The sequence below is a fragment of the Serinus canaria genome, chromosome 4A (genome assembly GCF_022539315.1).
Source record: "Serinus canaria isolate serCan28SL12 chromosome 4A, serCan2020, whole genome shotgun sequence".
NCBI classification, from domain to species: Eukaryota; Metazoa; Chordata; class Aves; order Passeriformes; family Fringillidae; genus Serinus; species Serinus canaria.
The window spans coordinates 15,052,062-15,077,465 of record NC_066318.1 but is presented as its reverse complement, the minus strand read 5'-3'; the positions used below and the strand labels follow the sequence as shown (position 1 = coordinate 15,077,465).

Sequence of the window (25,404 nt, the reverse complement as noted above, 5' to 3'; positions counted from 1 at the left end):
TGTGTGCTTTATTTCTGCTAGATTCTGGGAAGGGGATCCAAACTTGCATGGTTGCTCTGAAGGCAGGACAGCAGTGTCTGTTGCTGTCTGTGGCTGCCCACAGCACTGAGATGGCCCATGTGTCAGGAAACCCAACATTCTCAGCCATGCTGGGGTCATGCACTGACAGCTCTGGTCCGTGGCCAGCAGCTGGTCACTGAGACTACACCTATCCTGTTCAGCTCAGCTCTGTCCTCTTGTCATGCTCAGATAAGCAACTGCTGCAGCATTGTGTGTTTGATAGGAAAAGAGGGAAGTTTTTCAAGGGGCTGTGGTGTTCCAGCAAGAGGAGTGGAGTGTCCTAAAGGAAGGAGCTGCCTGGTACCTGGTCACACGTGGCAGGTGCTGCTTCTGCAGCTGAAGAAGCATTTTGCTCGCACTCCCAAGCAGACACTCAGTGAGCAAGGCCAGGAACCAGGACTAGCTTTTTACTGATCCAGGCTACTGATGCTTTCCTTTCACTGGGGCTAGGCCAGCTTGAACTGGGCCAAGCTGCTGCCTGGGCAGTAAAATGCCACAACAACTGGTGCTGGGTAGTACCAGCTGAGTCAGTACTGGTGCTGGAACAGTGACACCAGTGCAAGCATGACTGGTGCTGGGACAGCTGCCACCAGGCTTGGCTAGACAGTGCTGGGACTGACTGCTGTACTATCAGCCCCAGTGAGGGCTGGGCAGAGATCAGCCAGCTGGCTGTACTGCTCGCTGCCAGGGGTAGCATTGGTTAACCACAGCAGGCTAGCTGCCTAGCAGCCAGGTTGCCAGACTCCCTGCTGTCCCTGCAACAGCAGCTCTCTCCCCTGCAGGGCTGGGACAAGCCACAGCAGCCAGTTCCCCACAGGCCTCACTGCTGGTGAAGCCAGCAGTACACCTGACGTGCTGGGCAGCCTGGGCTGGCTTCCAGCCTGCTGCCAGCAGCAGCACCCTCACCTCCCACCACCACCCCGTGCTGGCCAGGAAAGGGACAAGGCATGGCTCTGGCTGAGGGTCTGCCTGTCCCAGGTGATGTAAGGCTGGCTCCCTTTTACCTCATCTCTACACCTGCACTAAGGCTGGCCTTAGAGCTGCCACACACTCCAGCTCACAGACAAATACCAGCCACACCAGTAGGATGAAAGGCTCCATGCTTTCTCAAGCCTGACCAGAAACAAGCAGAGCTGCTGGCAAGGCCAGGAGAGACTGCAGGCAGTCACACACAGTGTGACACAAGTCTGGCAATTTCAGCGCTTGGGTCCCTGTCCTGGTGGCTCCTGCATCCTTCATGTGCTTGGGCCAGGATATTCCTCCCTATTGCTCTGTGGCTGGAAGTACTGCCAGAGTACAGACTACAGGCTTCAGAGAGCAGCCACAAAAGGGGAATGAAGCCACCTGTTGTAAGTGGGAGCCTGAAGCAAGGGCAGCTGTCGAGTCAGCCAGTTCCTCTGCATGAACCTTCCAGGATATCCTGCACATGGGAGCTGGGACACTGACTGTACCGAGGATTACCCAGGGGAGGATGCAGGCACATGCCCAAAGCAGTAACTGAGTTTCTTGCAAAGCCTGTAGCAGAATGAAGTGCTGGCAGGTGCAGCCAGGACTGCCTTTGTAACAGCTGAGCCATTCCCAAGCTGCATGGTGGGAGGAATGGTGTGTCCTAGGCCAGGGACAACACCAAGTCACACTGCAGCAATGGTACTGCCACAGCTCCTACAACCCACCCAGTCAGAGCCAAGCCTCTGGCTGCTGCTCTTACCACGGCTCTGAAGGGGAAATAATAGCACATGAGCTGAGGACAGCTCAGGAGAAGGCAGCGTGCACCCACCATCTCCCTGTGCCCCAGCCCTCCTTCCTCACACAACACCACAAAGGACACATGCAGAGGGCAGCAGCCTTCCCCACTGCGCTTCCACACGTGGGCCCGTCCCTGGTGGCACACAGGTACTCATCAACCAGCAGGGGTTGGAGGCAAAGCAGGACTGTGGCCAGAAATCCAGCTGAGCAGCAAAGCTGGTTTTGTCCTGGTTTCGTGTACTGCTGTTCTGCAGAAAACTACCCATAGGCCAAAATACTTATGGTGACAAGCCGGGGAAAGCTACAAGGTCTCCAAGACTGCAAGAAAGGTGCAAACACAATGCATTGAAACCACAGAACACAGCAGGACTCTTGGTGGCTACTGAAGACAGTGTCACACTCATCAGAAGCAACCCTGAGCCAAGGCATTCAGGTCCCATTTTATTCTCCTTGGCAATGCTTAAATGGCATGGGGCAATGCTCAAAGAGGTAAAAGAAGTGTTAATGGCTACTGGGCAAATGCAAGGTCCCCTGTTGTGAGGCAAGTTTTGAACACATTCACTTTGACCAAATCAGCTGCAAAATCTTGGGCATTTCGTGTCTCCAAGAGCACCCATCATTATGTGCTTGCAAGAAGCCCTAAGTACCCAAGGAATAGATGAGGGGCAGAGTTCTCCTAAGGATCTCCTCCTAATTCCCCATCTTTGTAAACTGGGTTAAATCTTGAAGCAGGACCCCTAAGAGCCCCTTAGAGTTATTTAGTTATTTGCATTAACTATAGTGAAGAATAGAATTTAAAAATAATATATTGGGTATCCAAGGCTTTGAATGAAAATTTTCTGGCTGTACACATACTGTGCTATTTCACAAATGAGCCTTTACCCTCAGCAGTGTTAGAACATCCCCAACTTGCCCTCTGTAAGCCTAACCTGGCCAGTGGAATCCCTAGTCTACACTCCTTCCCTCATTTCTCTCATCTCCTTACCTGCCACCACTGCTGCTGACACACAAAGATATTTGAATGCAGCTATACAAAACAGAGTCACCTTTAGCACTGAGGTCTAGAAAGGCAGGAAATGAAGGGACTGAAACAACTCTAGACTAGTCCTACAGGATTTAAAACTCCCCAGGGTCAATTTTAGGGCTTGGCACCCCATGGATCCCCATGCACTGCCAGCAAGTTCTAACAAGGGGCTCTACACACTGCAGGGCACACCAGAGACTTTGTGGGTGTTCACACTGCAGCCCTTCTGCCTCCTGCCAACTAAGGGGCATTTACTGAGGGGGACCCCTAACAAGTGAGGATGGCAGAGGAAAGAAGACAAGGGCAAGGAGAAATAGCTGGCCCTTGCCATGAGAACAGAACAAACTGAATGAGACAGAGCAGAGGATTACAGGTTTTTATTTTTCAAACATTCCCCCCTAGTCTAGCACATTCTACAGTCTTGCTAGCACAGATGGTAACAAAGCCTGTAATGGTTCAGAAGTTACACTGCTACAGAGAGCAAACAAAAGCAGAGGTTTATTAAAAAAAAAATATTGTGAGAAATGGGTGGAAGAGTGCACAGGGGATGTGGTGGAAACTATGTCAGGTAGTGGTGCCCTGTGTGCAGCAGACATCTGTGCTAGCAATGCAGAAACCTTTCCTGGGATTGCACCAGGTGAAGACTCCACTGTGCTGGAAGCACCATTTCACAGAACCACCCCAGTGCTGTATGAAGGTGGCTGCTTTCAGGACAAGTAACCTATCTTCCACTTAGCCAAAGCTCTCAGGACACCCTGGGGAACCCCACACCACCAGTCCCACATCACTGCCCTTCTGAAAAGCAACAAGGGCTCTGTTTTTGTGTCCCAGAACATCCCCTTCTACCACACACCATAACACTGCTTCAGCCAAAGAACCATAAATGCAACACTGTCAGCTTTTACACCTTCAGCTTCTGCTGCCTCTTCTCCCTGCTTTACACCACAGCATTAGGAGTGATTTTGATTCCATCAGATAATGCTTTCCATCAGCTACAGACACATCAGGGTGCAGGGAAAGACACACAGTGGCTAGTAAAGAGAGGGGATCCCTTTCCTGAAGGTCAAGCAAGTGTGGTGATGGGTTAGCTCATGCTCCAAGCCTTCACACAAACAGATCTTTCAGGCTTCAGAAGTCACCTCTTGCTTGCTTTTCCCCACATTAATTAGAACATGTTTTTCATTAGACATGCAACTGAGGCAAGCCATAAGCTATTCTCTGTTCATGCTCATGTCCCAAAGTTGATTGATTTGCTTTGGGTTTGGTTGTTTTTTTTTTTTTTAATAATGGATCCAAACTTTCACATTTTGGTGACAGTCCAGGACACCACTCCCAAGGCACTCCTACCCATGGCACCAGACACAGGTTACTCAATCCTGGAGCAAGGCTAGCCCTGAAGCATTTGAACGTGGCTATAAATAAGCAACTAAGTAAGAAAATTAACGAATTCTTATCTACATAAAAGCTTTCTAGGCATTTCTTTTGGAAAAGCTGATTAGTGCTACTTGCTTCTATTATGACTCTTGTTTATGAATACACCCAGGCTCTGGAATGCTTCATTCCTCTCATCAGGATGATCTGACTGCTGTTTTTAAAGCAGCACAGGATAGGGATTACATGTTTTTAGACACACCAGCAAGGAAAATTAAGGGCTCCCAGAAGCTTCCAATTTTTCAAGTTTTCACATGAAGCTGGAAGTACATGCTTGGAAGTAAAATATACTTAAATTATAAAGAAAGTTCAAGCAATTTGCTAAAGTGAAGTGTAAATAAAAGCAACAAGTCTGCCTCCTACTAAGCTCTATGGGCCTAATTACCTGAATCCTTTGTGGCCCTGAGCTGCACGGTGGCTTCAATGCTGTGTAAGATGGCATTTGATCCTCTGAAAATTGAGAAATTTGTTGCCTGAGCTCAGAGAGGACAAGGAACACAGCATAAAGTAATGCTTCGTGCTAAGAGTCCCCTGCCCACTCCCCTCAGGCACTTATCCAGGAGCACCACTCCCCATGTCACTGGCCCCTACTGTCTCACCCCACTCACAGCTGCTCTCAAAATCCCCAATCCTTCATTAGAGCAAAAACTAGCTAAAGTATGGGGCCTGTGGTGCTAATGAAGCATGAAGAGCCACCAAGACATTACCTGGGCTCCAGCAGCAGCAAGTAGCAAATGCTTTGGGCAAGAATACAAAAAACTGGACAAGTATTGAGCAACCCCCTGCCAGGTACAGCCTTTCTGCAAGCAGTAGTTTAGGAACTTCAGAGTCTCCTGTGTCCTATGAGGAAGTATCTCAGGCTAAAAAAGCTCAAGGCTTATGAAAATGAAGTGTCTGTAGAACTCCTAAATTCTCTGCATCCCTGCCCTCTGTGCCCACAATACAAGCTATCCTGCTAAACATCCAAAAAAGAAGGTATGGTGCTTGCTTGAGCCTGCAACATTACATTCATGGTTTATTGAGCACTCCACAAGTCTTCTGAACACCATTCTCAGCACTAGTGCACTCCCAGGTTTCTTCAACCACTGTCAGCTCCTGCTGTGTTGAAGAGACACAAAGCACCTGTACAGACTGCTGCAAGGCAGAAATGTCACTGCCATGAAACTTGGTACAGCAGGACTCCAGCCAGATGTGCCCCTATCTCCAGTGTTATCTCCAGAAGTATGGCATGGGGAATATGGGAAAAAAAAATAGGTATGTGCTCTATTCCTTACTCAAAGGACAGGGTCTTTTCTGAACTCACACTAGAGCACTAACCATGATGAATCCTGGGGTTACACCTCCTCCAGCAGGATCAGGTCAAGGACATGATCCAGCTGAGGTTATGCCAGATTTCCCTGGTGGTACCTGAGTGCTCAGGGCCCGGGTCTCTGCAGACAGGGATCCAGGCCAGCTCCCCAGTGCTGTCACAGTTAAGGGACACTGTAACAGTCTGAAGACAGCACCTCTTTCCCACAGACCAACCCAGCCAGAAACACCTCACATGTGGTCTGAAGCACTGGTTACTAATAATGTTTTTTCTATTGCTTTGGGTTCCTTTTCATGGGAAACGAGCCAGAGACTCACATTTAACATGACGACACTTACTGCTGTTTTGTCCTTTGGTACAAGGCTGTGAATCGTGGGCAGCCATTCAACCTGCTCTGTACATTATTGGATCGAATTCCCTTCAGGACCCAAGCTAACAAGGTAGATACTATGTGCCAAATAACATAAATCTCTTCAGTCTGTTCACTGCAGCTCAGAGTGGCTGATTGTGCCATCAAGTATTGTGAAAGGGCATCTTATCCACTTGTGCAATGAACTAACTCCAGTGAGAATGTTCATCCATTCCTCAAGTGTACAAACTCTGAGATCCCAGCTTAGGAGCTTCCTTTTTGTTTATTTGTTACAACAAGGTGTGGTCAGACATGTAGACTGTGGGCAAATTTGAAACATCACTGGGAGATGTGCCATGAAGGCAACCTTCAAAACAAAGGTTATCAAACTATTCAAGGCTTTGATGGCATAGCATGCTGTAGATAAGACTTTTGAAGACTCCTTGTTGGAGGTAACCAGGCAATCACTCCTGTTCTAATCTCCACTCAAATGAAAATGAAAACATAGCAGAAAAGCTGGTGAAACCTTGTGGCTCATTGCACCGCGTAATACAAACTTTCTGAACTGAAGCCATCGTCAAAAAGGACTGGAGAGTCTTTCTGCCAGACCAAGCCTACCAGAACACCATGAAAGCACCATGTCTCCCACAGATCCTGCCACTGCAAACACCAAAACAGTGATAGGAACATGCCACCAATGCTCTGAATTTATCTTTTCACCCCTAATTTCTGTTCTGCAAGAATACAGAGACAGAGCAGGATCCCAGGTGGACCCCTGAGGATGAGCCTACAGGCGTCAAGTTCCCCGGCAGTAGCAGAAACTTCAGCAAGAAAACAAACCTCTCAGAAACCAAAGTGAGCTACCAAATCCAAGTGATCATGCCCTCAGTAAGGGCTATGCAGAATGTCAGCAGATCTAGCACAATCCAGTCCACACCACCTCCTTAGCAGACTAGGGAATGTGTCCTGTGGATCAGCTGCAGGCCAGCTACTCAGGGATTAGCTGAGAACAGCACTGTTAATGATTAGCATTCCCTCCACTGCACCCTTGGCTTGGCAGGAATGCCCAGCCTGAGCAGCTGTGGCTGAATGCCCCGCCAGGCACTTTCCCTTTGCCTCTTCTGGGGAGAGCAGCCAGTCCCCAGTTACACTGCCGTGTCCTTCCCACTTTTCCAACAACATTTTCAGCTTCTTGGCCCAAAATGCCTTAGGCCTGCCCCCTCCCATACTGTAGTGTTATCTGGCATGAAGGGGACAGATGCAGCAAATGTGTTTTGTTTCTTTTTATCCAATAATCTTGTTTTTCAATTAAAATATATAATATATATTTAAAAAGGTTTAGAAAAGCTTCTATGTAATTTGCACCTACTTTTACATATAGATTACAATAATGTACAACTCTTCCCCATTGTGGTTTGAAACCACGGGGACCTGCCAATTTCTTCCCCTCAATCATATACATCATCAAACATCAGAGGTGTTTGTTCCTAATACAGCTCTGAAAAAGAGTCTGTCACTGTTGCCTTCTCAGACAGAGAGATGCATAATAGGGACACACATTACATTGGCTTCATGTTCACTGTAGAAAGTTCCCAGATTAGTAAAAAAATATTTCATCTATAGAAAATGCCCTTCTGAAAAGCAACCAGGGCTCTGTTAAGGCCACACCCAGGCTTTCCATTTTGCTGCTGTAGCAAGACAGATCAAAAACAAACCCAAAACAATGTTTTTATGTCCCAGAAAGCAGCTACTAGCACCTGTGCTTATTTTACAGCAGCCTGGTGTATCAGGAAAGTGCTGAGAACAGCATAGGGACTACTCAAAACATGCTTCTGATTCAATGGGGCTCAGTTGGCACAGTGAAAAACTCAGTGTCCTCCTGTTCCACCCAGGGGGACAGCTGGAAGCCTTCTATACCACAAGAACCACCCTTCCCTGCGATGCTGGATGCTCCAGTGATGGGCACAGTGAAACCAACCCCTGAAACAGCACACCCTTCTCCCACAGGGCTTCTACCAACAAGCTCCCACCAATTCCTCTGCGAGTCTGTGGGATACCAAGTGCACATCTGGTGGCTTAGTCAGAAAGTCCAACTACTTTGCCCCATGAGGCAAGCCAAGCGAGAGCAGAGCCAGCCCTCCACCAGTCCGAGGCACTGGGAGACTTTCTGCCGTAGCAGAGAGAGGACAGCCAGTGAGAGATTCCTCCAGCAAACCCAACTCATCACACAGGAAAACACTATTGCCTGGCACAGAGTCTTCTGGCCCAGGTTTTTACCCGGGCTCCTCTTTGGACATGGGTTTCTCCAGGTGGTCCAAGGCAGGGTCAGGTTTGTAGGAAGAGCCATGGCACATAACAGGATTACTATTTTTAAACTCTTCCTGTTGCAGCCAGATGCAGGTTGCCCCTTCTTCCCAGATGGGCAGCCCCTTCTGCCCAAGGCATGGTGTGCAGGGAAACTGAATCCAACATGCTCCATTCTCTTCTCTGCTGGGGTGGGAAGTGAAGTCAGAACCCAATGTTCAAAACCTGAAGGACACTAGGAAGAAGAAAAATAAGAGTGACTGGTTAGAGCTCCTCTTCAGTGGGAATCCTGGATACATAGATAAGGAGTTAATTACTACCAATCTGCCCCTGCAGAACAAACAGACCACAAGAAACCTTGATCAACAGAGAGGCAAGTGAAGGATGCAATTGCTCAGTTCCAAGCTTCAGAGCATGACTGAGACAGAAAGGTCAGCAATAAGTATTCCTCCTGTAAGCTGACAAAAAGGCTCTGCAAGATAAGGAAGTTTAAAAAAGGACTTGGCTAACACTAGAGGCATTGCAGGAAAGCAGCAGGGAAGAGGAAAATAACTCTTCACCTTAAACAACCACAAATATCAATTGGTAGGGAAAAGACTGTAAAAGAGACTTTTAAAGATCACACATAAACTGTTTATGCTCACCCACTTAGAGAAATACTCTCTCTACCTTCCAAATAATTAAACATTTTTAGATATCTCAATCCCCTAAAAGTCTGAAGATCTCTTCTCAGGTCTTCTGCCTCACCTCAATAAAGCTGTCACAACTCATTCAAACAAGCCTTGGAGTAAGTCTAAGCTGACTCAGAACATGGACATAAAACCAACACTGTAGGTATATGATCCACTTTGAAAGGCAAAACAGCAACATAAATGTAGGGCATCCCAGCAGCTGCATTCAGTAACAGTGAGCATGAAATAAATCTGTGAAAAGGAAAAAAAAAACCAAAAAACCAAACTACAAGAGGGAATCAGCCCCAAACAAGAAAAGACAGGTTAAAACAGAAGCCAGAGCAATGGGCTGCTTTGGGAAATTGAAAGTTTATGGGGGATTTATTTATTTATGTTCTGTCAGGCAAAAATCCAATGTTTGGAGCAAAGGGAATTCAACAGAGCGAGAAAAGCATGAATCCAGACCAAACTGGGCAAGGGATAAAGAGTCCTCCAGACTCTGAAGCCATAGGGAGTCTAACTGAATAACTAACAATAATTAACTAATATCCACCAGAAGACTAAATGGATTTTACACTCACCAATGAGACAAAAACTATAGCACTTTACAAAAAAGGCAGTTCTATTTCTATGCTGACTGTCTTCCTCTGTGGCTAATAGCTCAGTTTGTGGGTGCTACATCAGTGCTGGGCAGAGACCAAGTTTCAATGTTTGATCTCTAATGTCCATGCAAAGAAACACAGGCAGGGTTCAAACAGACTCCTGGTGAAGCTGTGGACGAGCTCTTTGGCATTTAACTTGCAAGAAGAGGATAAAATCATGGGAGCTTTGAGCACCAAGGGTAACACCAACTAGCTCCTATCTCCCTAAGTGCTGCAGATAAGACTAAGTACTCTTTCCTAAAGATATCCTCTTGTCTACAGAGAGAAATATTTCCCCAGTTCACTTTCATTCTGGCTGCTCAAATCAGAATGTGATCACAGAATGTGATCACTGATAAACAGGTTTTGCTCAGCATTATACCCCTAACTGACCCAGAAGGCCATGAGTTAGGCCAACAGGAACTACTCAGAACAGCTTTATGTTAGTGATCATTTAAGAATAGCTTTTGCCAATGTGAATTTAACACAGAAAAAAGCATAGTAATAAAAAGGATATGAAAGGAAAAATGCCTGCCACACCAGAGCAATACACAGCTTTCCCTGAACAGTGATTTCCAAACTGTGGGATCCTAGGAACTCACTGCAATAAAGGACAACTGACACAGTCTATCCTCCTCACAGACACTGCTGTCCGCAGCTCACTTGGATTTGTTTGTTGAGAAAACATTCTGCCTTTTTTCCCAGGAACATTCCTATTTCTCTCCACAAGTGTCCTGCTTCCCCCTTTGCTAGAAACCTGATTCACCTCCCTGTCTGGGCAGCCTTTTGCACAATACTTGCTCTCCTTTGGGGAAAAAGCTCCCCCTCATCCCCACTCCATGGACTCCAGGCAAAACAGAAAAGCTTTGCAAAACTCAGAAAAGGCAAACATAATCTAAGGACAGAATAAAAGGCTAGAAACAAAGCACACTGACAGGGTGTGGCCTCTCCTCCTGGGGCAGCACTGCTGTGACCAGAGCACCGAGGCATGTAGGAGCTACGCTTTCTGCTCAAACACAATGGAGGCTCAGAACTTGCTCCAGATCTCACTCCTTCATGCCCAGCACATTTCCCAGAAAGTATCATGTGTGGAACAAGGAAAATCCAGGGGTTTTAACATCAGTAGCTCCTCTGTTTTGATTAAGCAATTCACACAAAATACAAAAAGGAACAAGAACATAACCATGCTTTTAAGAGCTCCTGTTCTCCCTCTTAAGCACTTCATTATATCAACATTTTCAACAGTACTAGACCCTACCCTTTGATAAATAACTCCTCAGCTTCTCTACTTTACACTCCTAAAAAATAATCAATACCTGGTATACTTTAAAAAGAGGTCTTGTCTACCTGGCCCAGGAGTGCAGGACAGCCTGCATATGTTTTGAAAACACTTCTGTGAAAAATATTTAATCCCTGAAAAGTCCACAAATATAATGGCCTGCCCTAGTATGGCATAAAAACAAAAAAGCAAACAATTATAAACAAACAAAATCAACACCAAAGCTCAGAACAATATCCAACAGAAACACTGCTCAAAAAGCCACAGCCTCTGTCACTAACTTGCAAACTGTACTAACACAAAGATACCACAGCTTGTCAACCAAACTTCAAAACCGAAATTTGAAATCGAGACTGAGTTTCTGTATTTCACCTGAAGATAAGATCTTTAAATTAAGACACTCAGTAATTCAGCAAATGCACAGTTAACACACATCACTATAAAGTCCCATAAGAAAACAGAAAAGCTTGACTGATCCTCCTCTCCCTATAATAAAGAGATCTATTAGGTACAAACAGAAGAACACTACCAAGAAATGACATCCTAAGCAGTGGTTTGTGACTTGGAATAAGGGGGAGTTAAATTGTGTTTAAAACCTCAATATATAGTAATGCATCAATATGTTCACACAGTTTAAGTAACACCAGCTCAAAGGACAGCATTTTACTCGTCTGGACCCAAGACACTTGTAGAGAATGGCTGCACTGACAGAGGTCACCTGGTCCAAACCACCTCCAAGTTACTCAGGTGCCTAGGAAGGAATATTAAGGTCAAGTAAATTATCATTTCTGTCCCCATGACTTTGATGCTCAAGGGCTTCCCAGAATGAAGCAGTAGCTGCAGTTTGCCCTTTCTTCTGCCTGCTCAGCTGGACAGTATTAGCAGTTGAATTTGCAACACTAACAAATACCATATCTGCCTCCTAAAAAGGAAATATTCTTGGCAAGGCTTCCACTTTCCAACCAATATCCAGCCTATGCTCCAGCCTGTCCACCTTCCATCAGCTAGCTGAGTTCCAAGCAGGCCTTCAGCTCCAGTTCCCTAATTCTTCCACTGTCTCTAGTTTAAGTGTTTCAAGTCAGGGTGTCACTGCCTCAAAAAATAAGATATTTTAAAGTCTTGTTGTCATATGCACTATTTGCCAAACTGACTCTCTTTGTGCAAATATGACAAATTGCTGAAGATGCAGCTTTGCAGTACATGGGATGGCACTAACACATCCTTCTTCCTTCCATCTTCATGCACACTGCAGACTCCTGTTTCCTATTCTAATAATGGGAAGCAATTCAGTAGTTAATGCTGTTGAGCCACCTTACCTGACTTTCCAGACACTATCCCAGGTAAGGGCAGGGCAAAAGGTGTGATAAGAGTGACTGTGACCTGCTACAGACAGCCATGACATGGACATGCTTTGTACACATCCTAGAGAATTCTGCAGGGATAATAATAACCTGGGTAGAAACACAGTGTGTGCTTGGCTCAGTTCAACCATTCTGTGTATACTGGTGGATGTCTTTACTTATGGAACCAGCACATGCTCTCATGTCAACTGTAGAGCTGTAGGCACTGTCTAGTGTCCTGTGATGGAGTCATCTTGGGTGATGGGAGACAACAGGATTTTCATTCAGGTTGCTGTTCTGTTTCATAAAGGAGCTGACTACCTGGTAGGTAAGTTAAATCCACCTACCTTTAAACAGCTTTTATTCCTCCTAAAAGGGAACATGACTCTTCCAAAAGCTTTTTACTATGCTTTCAAAGAGGCTCCTTTAACTGCTGCAGAGCTGGGCAAAGGAACCATCCTAGACAGGGTTGTTTGTAGCATTTTACACAACTACACCTACCTTTTTGTGCTCCTGAAGTTAACTTGGTACCCAGGTATGGTTGGAGGCCTGTGAGGTGCTGGGATAGCTGGGAGTAGGCAGAATAGGTTCAAAATTAAAGTCCAGTCCTCCATCCATGAGTTCACTGTTGATTATGTAATCCATATCACATTCAAGGTTCTCCATGTACATGTCAATGTCCAGGTCAGTGGGCAGCTTGTCCTGGTTCAATCCCAAGGGAGCAGGGCTGGCAGATGAAAGGAGCACTGGACTGCCCAGCTGGACTGACTGGGCAGCTGTTGCAGAAACTGGAGCCTTCAAACTGTTGATGCTGGCAGTGTTTTGAGGAGATGTCACTATGGGAAGCGTTGATGGCAAAACACTGGCACCAACTGGTTCTGCCTGCTGCTCTGCAGGCTTTCCTCGTGGATTGCCTGAGCTCATCTTACTCTGGGCAGCTTGTCCACCCAGAAGCAGCAGAGTTCGGCTGCCCATCCTGTTACCAGTCTGTGGGAGAACTGGATCCACCTGAGTCATCATAACATCCCTTGGAGGCGGAGAGCTGGGTGTCAGAAGAGCTTCCAAGGTCTGAGGGGCAGAGAAATGGCTGACAGAACTTTGCAGTGAAATATCAACTGGGTTAAACAGGGAGTTGCCAAAAGTCTGACCAGCTGCATTTGGGCTCTGCAAGGAAAAGCTGGAATCCCTCTGGATCTGACCACTGGAAGCAGATTGCTGGGTAGACAGCACAGATGAGCTGGGAGACATCAAATTTAAGCCATCGATGAGCTCAAGCTCCTCGGTCACAGTTGGTGGAACATTGCTGGATGCACTGGAGTACACAAGAGAAGGAAGCAGCTCTTCATCATGGAGGTCATCCTGCTCTGTCAGGATAGGAGAAAGCCTGGCACTGATGGTGCTTGCATTGGAACTGGTTCGAGGCCGGAAGGTGTTCCACACATCAGAGTCCTCATTGCTTCTTGAGGACGGGCTCCCAGGCCACTTAGGAAATTGAGAGCCAGGACTATCAGCAGAGGATTCTGGAGCCGACTGGAGGGGAGGCTTCTTCCTGGATGCTTTACCTCTGACTTTTGCAAGTTTGCTGCTGTTGTCCATGGAGGCAGCTCTTCTCCTCGGTGCTTTTCCACTTTTGCCACCCTCAGGATTGAGCATCCACCAAGAGCTCTTCCCTGTGGCTTCATTATGGACTTTAATAAACTTGCTGTGCAGGGACAGGTTATGTCGAATAGAGTTCTGAAAAAGAAAAGAATTAAAACCCACAAAATGTGAGGACCTGACAGTTGACACACCTCTCACCTAGAAACCTCACAAGCTTAAACACATTCAGACAGTATGCAGAGAAGAAAGTTATAACAAAAAGCTATCCATAAAAACCTGCTATTTCTGTCTGAACATGCTTTGCAGCACTAGCAAGCAGTGCCATGTTTCACTGCAATATCAAGGGTGAAGCTACCATGACAACTAGCAGCTTTCAGCTAGTAAAATACTAACACAAAAAAACGTTAAAGACCATACAGAATCTGCAAAAAATGAGGCATATCACAGAGCAAGTAAACAAGCTCTAAAATGCAACCTGCAATTTCAACATGAGCCTACCTGAATTTGAGCTATTGCTGTTCACCCCCTTTGGCCAACCCCTTTACCCAGCATAAGCCTGGCTAATTTTTTTAATGTTTTTATGGCCAGTTTTCAGTCAGGTTCAAGCAGAGCATAACAGTGAATCCAACACACTGGGTGAAGAGAAATGGCAAAACACTTCTATTCAGCGCACCCATTAACATCTCCACCCCAAGACTGGAGAAATGAGAGAGAAACCTCAAGGAACAAGAGTCCTAGAATCCTGGAGACTGCCAGGCTCCCTCTGCACGGAGGCTGTGTGCTTTCCTTGGTGCATGTTCCTGACAGGGTAAGATGTTCAGTGGATACTGCACTCCCACACAGTACATGCCAGTTTTAGCCTCTCCCATCTTTCTGCTGGGTAAGACACAAATTCCTTGCCTCTCCCAACTCCCTCCTTTTGGTTTAGCTTTGCTGAAAACTGCAAGCTAAAATGTCCGTACACCATCATCAAACTCAATTTTCATCCTGCAGCTGATCAACTCCCCAGTATTTTAGAATCAGGAAGCAACGATCTCATTGTTTGAACAGATCCTCCATAAACTCCCCTTGAGGCCTATGAATTTATTTGATATCTGCAATTATCAGATGGCCAAATTACAGATCACTAAAAGGTGCAGCACTGGAAACACCACAGGGGTCCAAGAGCAACATCTTTTTCATATAAACTAAGTTATATAACAACCTTCAGTTTTCATGCGTACTCTCTTAATTCTGAACAAATTAACTGTGCTTTATAATCTTTTTCCACCAACTCTCAACACAGTTCTTTCCTGTCTGCTGCTTTCCCTCTCCCCCACCCTTTTCCTCTCGGAAAAGTCCTCCCCATGCTAATTTTGGCCACCTCACCAAACGTACTGTCCTAGAAAAAAGGAGACGCAGATAAATTAACAATACAGGCAAAGTGGAAAGATTTTATGGAGATTGAAGGAGATCTGAGAATCACCCTGGCTCAGCTTTCATTTTAACCTCTGGCTATTGAGGATTTGGAGAAGACTTGCTGCTTGCTGCAACTGGTATCAAAGAATACACATGTTCTTAATTGGAGAGTGACTGCAGAGCCAGAGCCTGATGGAACATGTGTCAGTCAATGCTCTTATACAGTTTTATTACTTGAGCTGTTCACAGTAATAGCTGTACAATAGTCCTGCCTGGCATCTTCTCTAAACAAAGCTTTCCTTTCCTTCAAGTGTTGAAACAAGTAATTCAGACTGTGCACTGTCTCCTGCAAGGCTGCTGCTTTCATTTCCAAAGAATCCCATTCCTTTTCCCAGGAAAATGTGCATAACTTTGAATGCACACGGTTGCAGCAATAAGAACCACTAAGTTGTCACTAATTCTTCATTTATTCTCCTGAAAGTAGCCTGGGAACTCATGATGGCATCTTGAGTATTGTAAGAGACAATTTGTGTAACTAATTTTTGGCTGAAAAGCAGCTTGAGATGAGGCATCTTGGAATAAAAATAGGATTCGCATGAGCACAATGAAGCCAAGTAACTTTTATAAAACAGTCCCAAAGTGATTTTACATGTTACTGCTGAACTGACATAATGGCAAAGCTGTAGAAAGAGATAGTTGCTGTACCACTCTTTCCTTCCTCATCTTCAAACTCTCATCCTTCCGTAACACAAGCATCTGTGACGTTATAAGCCAGTTCAGAGAGCAAACCAACTCAAAAGCAGCCTTATCCTTCCTTGGAAACTACTTTTCCTGCCTCTTTTATCTGTTTTTTGAACTACCTCACTGTGGGGGTCAAGCACCAAAAAACTGAAGAGAACTGAATGTGTAGTTGGAGGAAGAGGAAAAAAACCAGAACGTTTCTTTCAACAGGGTTAACTGTTATCTAAAGTGCAGTGCCTAAGTTAACACTTTGCAGCTCTCCTGCAGACTGTGGGAGGCAGCTCAGCACTGCAGCACAGAGCCCTGAGCCCTAACTCACCTGCAGGACCCAGCTTGGCTGCAAGGCTGCAGGCTGGAACCCAGAGTGTCCCAAACTCCCCCTGAACCCACACACCCACCAGCCTGGGTGCTGTTGGACAGCAGCAGAATGCACCTGCTAGTGATCCAATACACCCAACACATGCAGGGCACCCTCCAATCTCACTGAGAAAGCCAGGGACAGATCAATTATGCTGAAATAATCACAGACCTGCAAGTCAGACCTGACAGAAGAGGAAATGACAGAGTTCAGTCACCCAGGCAACCCTGACATATTTCCTTTCTTGATGTTAAGCAACCCACACCAGAAATATACAGATGACATTAACTTTTTAGATGCTCAACTTCAGCAGTGTGGGAGGCTCCCAGCTGGTCTAAGCATCTGCAAAACACACAAGGTCTTGACTCTGCAACTCTTTGATCATAGAGAAGCAGGACCTGAAGGAAGAGGTGCAGGCAGGAATCCTTCAAATCCTTAGGAATATCTTCAGCTTCTACTTGGGGGATGATATTGTTATTTATTAAGGTATCTTATAGTGGTACTTATGGCTTCATGATAAGCATTGCCATAAAAAAAAAATGCCAGCCTGTGTCTCTAAATCCATTGCAGATCAAAGATGATTCCTGCAAACCACATTCAGACAAAACCAGTCTGAATTAAAGACTGATAATATGCAAAAAAAATCAAGTTTGGCTAGAGATATTTATTGTACGCGGAAGGGTGGACCATTCCCTGGGTCATAACCACTGTGTCTTCAAACTAAGATATAAGGACTAGCCACAGAAGTGTGGCTAGGAGCTTATGCAAACTATTCCCTAAATCTTAGTTACCAGAACATTAAGTCTTCTTCTTTGATAAAATCTCCTGTCCACAGTTAAAGGACAGCAACACTTCTCAGCATCAAAACAGGCCTGCCCCTGCAAAAACATTAGTGCTGCTGTGGATCCTGCCCAGCACCAAACAGTGCTTTGGTCTCACATCAGGGAATTACCACAGGAGCTGGTAGCACAACCAAACCACTGTCTTGCCCAGTCAGCCTCATGAGCAACTGCCACAGATACCATGGAAAACGCTCAGGTGAAGCGACTACAGAAGTCTAAAGGCCACTGACAACCTTTCCAGGGGACTGTACAGCTTTGTAGGTACAGCTGAGGTCCCCTACCATAAAACTGAAGTTTACAGGAGCAGAAGGAGGCTCTCGTGCCCTGCCCAGCAGAGCTCATCCATGCAGCAGTGGTGCACAGCCTGAGCTAGCAGAGCACTCAGGGCCAAGCACAAGATATGCTCAGAAAGACAAGACAGAGCAGCTACCATTCCAGGAGACACAGTGGCTTCCTTCCTTTCCTGGCCATTCTCCCAGGAAACATCATGTAGTTCAAATTACAAACCACAGAGGATCAGATTTCTTAGTAGAAAGTCTCTCTAAAGGATGAGTGACAGAAGAAAAAAAAAAAAAGAAAATACATGCAATCACTGCAGCTGCCTGTAATACACTCTCACTGCCTTGGAGGCATACAAAGAACTTGGTCTCATCCCAGTACAGGGCCATGTTCCACTGCCAGGCCTATAATTGTGCAGAATTATCATGTGCCATGGCATTCTTGGGAGGCTGCAAGGGGAGAACACTCTGCCTGCTGTATTTGTCAGTGCCTGTCTCAGCCACTTGGCTCCAAAGGCTTCAGGAAAAAGTCTTCCTTGTAGAGATTTGCACCAGCAAGTAAACAACTGCTCCAGAGACAGGGAGTTGGAACACTTCCCCAGCAACCCCCTTCCAGAAGGCACACACAAGCACAGACGTCAAGCTCAGCAGACAGGGATCTCAATCTTAGGAAGAACATTTTCCTTTCTGTAATCTTTCAGTGGGAGGCCAGAAGAAGAAGAAGATCATAGCTCTCTAAAAAGCAAAGATTGAGGTGATTTACAAGATAGGCAGGCATACACAACAAAAACTGTTTAGGATTAGATAAAGCAGAAGAAACTTGTTGGAACAAGTAATACCAGCAGCCCAGGAACAGCCTTCTCTGAGAACTGCCTGGAAAACTGAGCTGTGCTGTAAGGAATAATCATTCAGCACAGCAGCTTTCAAAAAAAAAAAAAAAAAAAAAAAGGCAAGGAGCAGAGAAGAGTAGCAGCAAAATCCTTGAGTAATTTAACTGGCATTGTGTGAAGTAGATGAATTTCCACCAAAAGATAAGATTTTCCCAACTTTTGAGGGGAACAACCACACTCAACAAGGCTTCAAATTAAAGAAAAAATTCTTATATTTCATGGTTCTTCAGTGCATTACAACAAGAAGGGCCTATTAGTGTCACTTTAAGCAGGGTTAAGTGTATATTGCTACACTATGATGGTTGGCCCTCTTCACAGCTGAGTACTCATCAGTTTTCTTCCACCTGGAATACAGGACACCTGGTGACCCCACAGCTGCCCAACTGTCCTACTTTTGTGCACTGCCACCAGCCTCATTTTCCACACCCAGCACTCTGCCATTCTCCCACTCACAACACCTTGCCATGCCCAGCTGCCTTCCTCCCACCTCACCTACGCCAGATCATTTAAGAACTACTGGGATTCAAAGGTAAAATACTCTGCTAAGAGGTGGATGATGTCCATCATCTTCACTAGGTTTCCATCATGGACTCCTCAGTATGGCATCTGAACAAGCCTCATTTGGCTTCTGGTTTTTATTTCCCCCCTGCTTTAAGGAAACCCAGTTAGGCTGTCAGCAGCTGGGACAGGGAACATAGCCCTGCATCCAGGGCTAAGCACATCACTAACAGCACATGAGGTAATGGCAAGAGTCCAGCAGTTTCTACCCACCCTCAGCTACACAGTGTTCAAACAGATCCTCCCTCCCCTTTGCAAGGCAGCAACTTTCAAGAAGCCAAAATAAACCAAAACTAACAGAGAGCAGTACCTACAAAACCATTAAAGAGCAGGTGGACTTAAATGACATCCCTATTCCAATTCAGTTTGGAACACATCTTCATTTTTAGTGTCAGAAGATTTAATGGGAATTGTATCCTTTCAGGCACATGAACTTAGGAATAAACACTACAGGCTTTCTCAACACAGTCACAGAAAGCCTTTCTTCACAGACTGAGGTCAGAGGGTCTGTGTAGCAGAGATACCCCCAGACTCCACACTGTGCCTCACCTATACACAAACCTGCACCAGGCTGAAAGTTGGGCAGAATTACACTTTGCTCAGAGCCAAGATGCTGAGCTGAAGTTTTATTCATCCTTTTGGTTTATGGCATCCATTCAGTTTTGGCTCAGTGAGGAAACAGAGGGAAATATTGTGAATGTCTTCTCAAACCACTGCAGCCTTTCAGTAACTAAAGGGAGCCTACAAGGAATCAGGAGAGGAATTGTTTACAAGGGTGTAGAGTGATAGGACAAGGGTGAATGGCTTCAAACTTGAGAGCAGGTTTAGACTGGATATTAAGAAATTCTTCCCAGTGAGGGTGGTGAGGCCCTGGCACAGGCTGCCCCATCCCTAGAAGTGTCCAAGGCCAGGCTGGATGTGGCTTGAAGCAAACCTGGTCTATTAGAAGGCATCCCTGCCCACAGCAGGGACATAGAATGAGATGATCTTTAAGGTCTCTTCCAACCCAATCCATTCTGTAATCCTACTGTCTTGCAATTATCATTAGCAAAAGTCAAAGTAAGCCCAGCACTGCCACCAGATGTTCCTGTCCAGGTAAAGGGTTTCTTAGTGAAGTTAAAGAAAGTTCTCCTGATAATGATTTGGCCCCTTAGTGGTTCAAGTTAAGAACCTAAGGTTTTTGAAAAACCTGAGCAAAAAGAAATAATATTAAAAGATACAGGGACATACCAGCAGCTATAAAGAAACAGCAAATGTGCCTATTTTAAGAACTTATAATTGCTTATTTGCAGATCTGACTTCAGAAAAAAACCAAAACAGCTGTCTGACTGATAGTCAGGACACCAATAAACAATAAACTTTTCAACTTTGCCAAAACTAGTGTTCACATGATTTTGTATCTACTGAACAGGAATTTATTTGCAAGGCATAAAGATAGCCTGGCAGAATCTACCAGCTGCAGCATAGCAGAAATAGTCCAGAAGATGGACAGGGTTCCTTTTGTCTGCTGGCCTATTCTCTTTCATGGAGGAGATTCAGAAGGCCATAGGATGAGCTGCTGCTCCAACCTGAGGGAGCTCTGCACATGCTCTGCCAGGAGATCAGATAGCCACAGCTCCAGGAGAGGTTGGGGACTGTCAGAGCCAGCACTGAAAGCCAGTGAAGTGCCTGACTATGACTGAGCTCTCAGCCAGGTCTCCTGATCCATCTGGTCAACATTTAATATCAACTACATGCAATAAGCACATAACCCAAGGCTGAATGGAAGGCTTTTCAGGAAAATGCTGCCCACATTAACAAAGATTAAGAGCTAGTCATCTGTTTTATATAAACAAGACACTTGGTAATTTTTAATTTGTAATACAGCTCCTTGAGCTGTTGTGAATATACACACACACACACACTATACATATATATGTCTATGAGGGTACATACGTTGTGTATATCCATGCACACATTTGAAATAAACAGGGAGCACCAGGATGCAGAGGTGTGACATCAGCTTCCCATAATTAGTGTAATAGTGCAGAATTATTTGTTCTTTATGTTGCATAGATACATAGGAGATATCTGATTTTTGTTTCAGTGACATACTTATGGAGGGTGAAAACGACAGCTTTAAAGTTTACTCTGTTCCTACAAAGGAAAAGACAAGAGCCTGGGGAGAATACACAGTTTGTTTCACTAAGAAAGATGAGTCCTTCTTGTTCCTCACTGTGCCAAATTTGCTCATACTCATGGATGTAACAACCAGTACAAATTGCTTCTCTGCAGGGTTTTTGCCCTTTACCCCAAACCCTCAACACCTGCCCCTTGCAAGTAATCTCAAAACCAAAAGGAATTATCCTCTTAGCCATAGATACCCAGAGTATCCTGCAGAGCACCCAGGGAAGGATTATGAAGAAGCCCCAAACACACCCTACAAGGACACTTCTGCCCTGCAGGCTGGTTAATTCTTAACTTCAGCTGAACTCCTGCAGGGAAAGGACAGACTGCACACACAGCAAATGTGTCCTTTACAAGGTGCTTGAAGCACTTTAGGAACAGCCAACTCTATCTTCCTTGAAAACACAGATTCTTCCGGAATTCATGGAGGTTACACCCTGGCAGTCTGCAACAGTTGCACTTCCCCCAATTGTATAGTGGAGTAGGACAGCTCTAAATTAATTATGAAACAACAATGAGTTTATGAGGTTTATATTAACTAAAGTAGATTAAGAGTTTTTAAAGACATCTTGCTTTTAATTACTTAATCAAAATTCTCTGTTTAACTGCACTACATACAAATAAAATGTATTATCAGTTTGGCTCTGTTCAAACGAGACAGAAATACCATAACTCTAGAGCTGTACCACCATCTTAACAGGCATCAAAATGCTACAGCTACCTTTAACAGCAGCTTCACATTTATTTCCTTAATGCAAAATCATTCACCTCAAAATTGAGAAACCACCAAGACAACTCAAGAAGTTTTTCCTTTACTTTACAGATTAAAAACCCCCAAAACATGCAAACAGAGCTTCACAGCTCTAAAAATAACAAGAATAAAACAAAAAAAGCCAGACAGGTCCATTCCTCAAGTGAAGACACATCTTCTGTTAATCTAGTTTGTCTTAAATATGCATCTATTAATTTTGCTCCAAGTCCACAAAAGTCAAATTGAACTGACTTGACTGACTCCCCATCTGTAAAACTGTAAATGTCTGACCTCCCTTCACTTGAGGGATCTGAATGCAAACAGACTAAGGTCAGTAAAACAAACAAACCTCCTGCAAACCCATGTAACTGTGAGTTAACAGAAAGAAAGACTAAAAGTAAGTTCCATGGTCACACATCCTGCCAAGCTCTGCCAACAGGATTTTGTGACTGAGCAGGAAAGAAAATGTATTGTATTTCTATCATGACTTTCTGTTTGCTGGTTAAATCAAGAGCTTTAAACTGCCCTAATCATAAGACAGACTGATTCCCACCACAGTTTTTGTTGTTCTGTCTGCCCTCATCTTTCCTGGCAAAAAGTTTGTTTTTCTTCTCCTTCTAAAGCCAGAATTATTCTGTTCCCAGGATGAAAAACCACACCAAAAAGTCAATTACAGAAAAGCTTTGACAGCATCTGACCAGGAATCTCATTCTCATGTATGCACAAATTCTCAAAGTGAACTTTTGGAATTGAAATCTACCTGTACATGTTTCCAAAGTGAAACATTATTAAGACACAGAGTAACACCAAAGACTGATGGTCCCATTACACTTGAAGGGATATAACAAAAGAACAGCCATAGTGGATTAAGTCAGAAGTGTACTTATTCCAGCATCCAGTCCAGCAGGACATCCCACTGTATACTACCTTCACCACATTATCTGGGGAGCATTTCAGAAAGCTCACCGAGCTTTAATCTCAGGCAGTACTGCCCAACAGATACTCAGACATATTCCTGACAAGAAAATGCATCAGTTCTGTTAAATTAACACAACTGCATGCAGGAGCAGCAGGACCAGGAGAGCAGCCCTAGCCTGAGGAAACAAGAACTGTCTTCCAGGAAGAACACCAAAACCCAAGCACTGTCCCAAATCAGAATTTAGTATTCAGAATCTAACCTATACAATCCAAATTAATTAAACTAGATGCACTCTCTAGGAACTGTCAATGAGTGATAAATGGAAAGGTGAAAAGTTTTGTATTGACATGTGCCAGCCCAAGCTGTGACAGCTGCATCCCTCTCACCAGGTTTCTACCCTCTGGAGCAAATGTTTGCACTCACACTACCACGTGGTGTGCCACTTCAGAGAGCTGAGCCAGCTGAAAGCCAACCTACCAGAAACTGACGTTTATTTATTTATTTACTGTCTGAAGTTAACTCTCTGTCCTCACCTACTGCTCAGTCAGACAAGCAGAGGAACACGTGGCTGGAGTCACGGAAGCCCAAAGCCCCAAACCGTGCTGCCTGAGCCTCCTGCAGAACTGCAGCATGGATGAACTGCTAATAAATACTGCAAACAAGAGTGTAATTCCAGTCTGTAGTGAGAGAGCAACAGATCACACTCTTCAGAGTCCAGTCTCCATGGCATCCACTCTGATACATCAAGACAGGCTGAGGGGCTATTTTGCAAGCCAGCTCTCACATTTCTCTTTCTCTTTGCTGGAATTCTTTAGACCAAAGATAAGGGAGCACAAGGTCACCACAGGCAGAGAACTGAAACGGTCTGGAGCTCTTTTAACAGACCCCCTGCACACACCTATTTCCAGAACGAGAGAAGACACTGCTGAGCCTTGAGAGCACAATATTGCTTTTCCTTTTCCAAACTCCAGCAGAGGCCCCCACCACGTTCCTAGAAACAGGACCCTTTTTCAAGAGACCTTCTTGAAAGCCAAGCACGCCTGCTATGACACAGTTATTTATACTGAGCTTTAACAGTCACGTGACCAAAGAACTGCGGCCTTGCGATTAAAAACCCTTCAGCCGAGGCTTTACCCTGCACAGAAACACGAACACAGCCTGTTATATGTGTCCCTTCTCTCCTGAAAAAGTGTCTGAACGCAAAGAGCTCAAGGGGTAGCCTGGCAGGGTCATGCCACAACCACTCCCAGCAGCTGCCCCGGCTGCACGCAGCCGAAGCTTGGGCTGGGTCTGAGAAGAGCCTGTAGCTGTCAGCAGAGCTTTCAGCCGAGGCTCCGCAGCGTGGGCACCTCGCGCTGGCACCGCCGCCCCCACTGCGGCCGAGCAGCAGCAACAGGTGAGCGCGGAGCGGGCGGCAGGGCGGGCCGGGGCACTGGGGAGGCGCCTCCACAGCCGCTCCTCGCCCGGCCCGGCCTCGGCACACTAGGCCGGTCCCCCCGGCGCGGCCCGTCACGCACCTTCCAGCCGGCGGAGCTATTGCTGTCACCCTTGTCCTTGAAGTAGGGGACGGAGCGCACCATCCACTCGTAGATCTGCGCCAGCGTGAGCCGCTTCTCGGGGGCGCTCTCGATAGCCTGGCTGATGAGCTCGGCGTAGGACTGACTGCCCCAGGCATTGCGCCGGGAGCCGCCCTTCCGCGCCGCCGCGCCGCCCGCCCGCGCCCCCTCGGCCCGGCCGGGCCCCGCCGCCGCGCCGCCTGCGCCCTCGTCCGCCGCGCCAGCCGCGCCACCCGTCTCCGCCTCGGGCCGCGGCAACGGCCAGGTGCAGGAGCGCGGGCGGCTCTGCGGCTCAAAGTCAGGGTCGATGTCCGGCGACGCCGCGGCCCCAGCCGGCTCCGCCATGGGCGCCGCCTCAGCCCCGCCGGGAGTGCCGGGCCCGCCACCCCTTTGTGCGCCCCGGGCCCGCTGCCGCCGCCGCGCCGCTCTGTTTACCAGGGAGCAGCGCCGCTCCCCGCGCCTGCGCGCGCGAGGCACGCCGGGAGCGGTAGTCCCGCCAGGGCTCTAGCAAGCAGCCAGGCACGGCCAGCGGACTACACTACCCAAAGCCCTCCGCGGCGAAGAGCGGGGCGTGTCCCACTACGGGGGAGCGTGGCAGGCGGTGCGTTGATGTGACTACAGCTCCCAGCGGGCAGCGCGGCGGACTACCCTTACATAACCTGCCAGGCCCAGTGCGGACCTAGTCCCCCCACGATGGCAGAGAAGTGATAGTAGCGTGGTGCCGGCAGCCCCGAGGCGGTCGCAGCTCTTCCGCCCGCCTCAGAATGCGCTGCGGCACTCCGGGTTGGGCCGAGAGCGCTGCTGCCTCCCCATCCCGTCACGGATGGAAGCCTATTTCCGGGACACTCCCTGGCGTAAGGCGTGATGGGTCTGCGTCCCGATCGCAGAGTCGCGGCAACCATGTTCCAGGGCCGCGCGCTCCCCGCGCTGTGCAGCGTCCGGGACTGGCAAAACTCCAGACGCTGTATGGCGCAGTCCCTGTGTACGTTTTTTGGCCCCGAGTCCTGGTTTCCAGCCGGACGCTCAGCGCGGCCGCCTCAGCTTCGGCCTCTGCCCTGTCCCGCGGGGGGCCGGCCGGGACAGCTCAGGCGACGCGGGGCAACGCCGGGAGCAAGCCTGCCATGCAGGTTCCGGGGCCAGCCGAGCCAGCCCCGCGGGCTGAATACCCGCTGCCTTTATGCAGAGGGCGGCCGC

At 46.8% G+C, this 25,404-nt stretch overlaps 1 protein-coding gene across 1 annotated transcript; it reads right to left on the bottom strand.

Annotated features, from left to right (window-relative positions):
• Window positions 1-3,192: 3,192 nt before the first annotated feature.
• Window positions 3,193-24,567, bottom strand: FOXO4 (forkhead box O4). Its single transcript, XM_018924561.3, has 3 exons — window positions 24,172-24,567; window positions 12,656-13,888; window positions 3,193-8,458 (listed from the first exon to the last, which is right to left on the bottom strand). Exons 1-2 carry the CDS (start codon window positions 24,553-24,555, stop codon window positions 12,674-12,676), a joined length of 1,599 nt encoding a protein of 532 aa, XP_018780106.2. The 5' UTR covers window positions 24,556-24,567; the 3' UTR covers window positions 3,193-8,458; window positions 12,656-12,673.
• Between the last annotated feature and the right edge of the window lie 837 nt (window positions 24,568-25,404).

Coding starts and splice junctions, on each gene's coding strand:
- FOXO4 (XM_018924561.3), bottom strand. CDS start 24,555: ATGGCGGAGCCGGCTGGGGCCGCGGCGTCGCCGGACATCGACCCTGAC. Junction 13,889..24,171: donor ATAGCTCCGCCGGCTGGAAG/GTGCGTGACGGG, acceptor TTTCTTTTTCAG/AACTCTATTCGACATAACCT.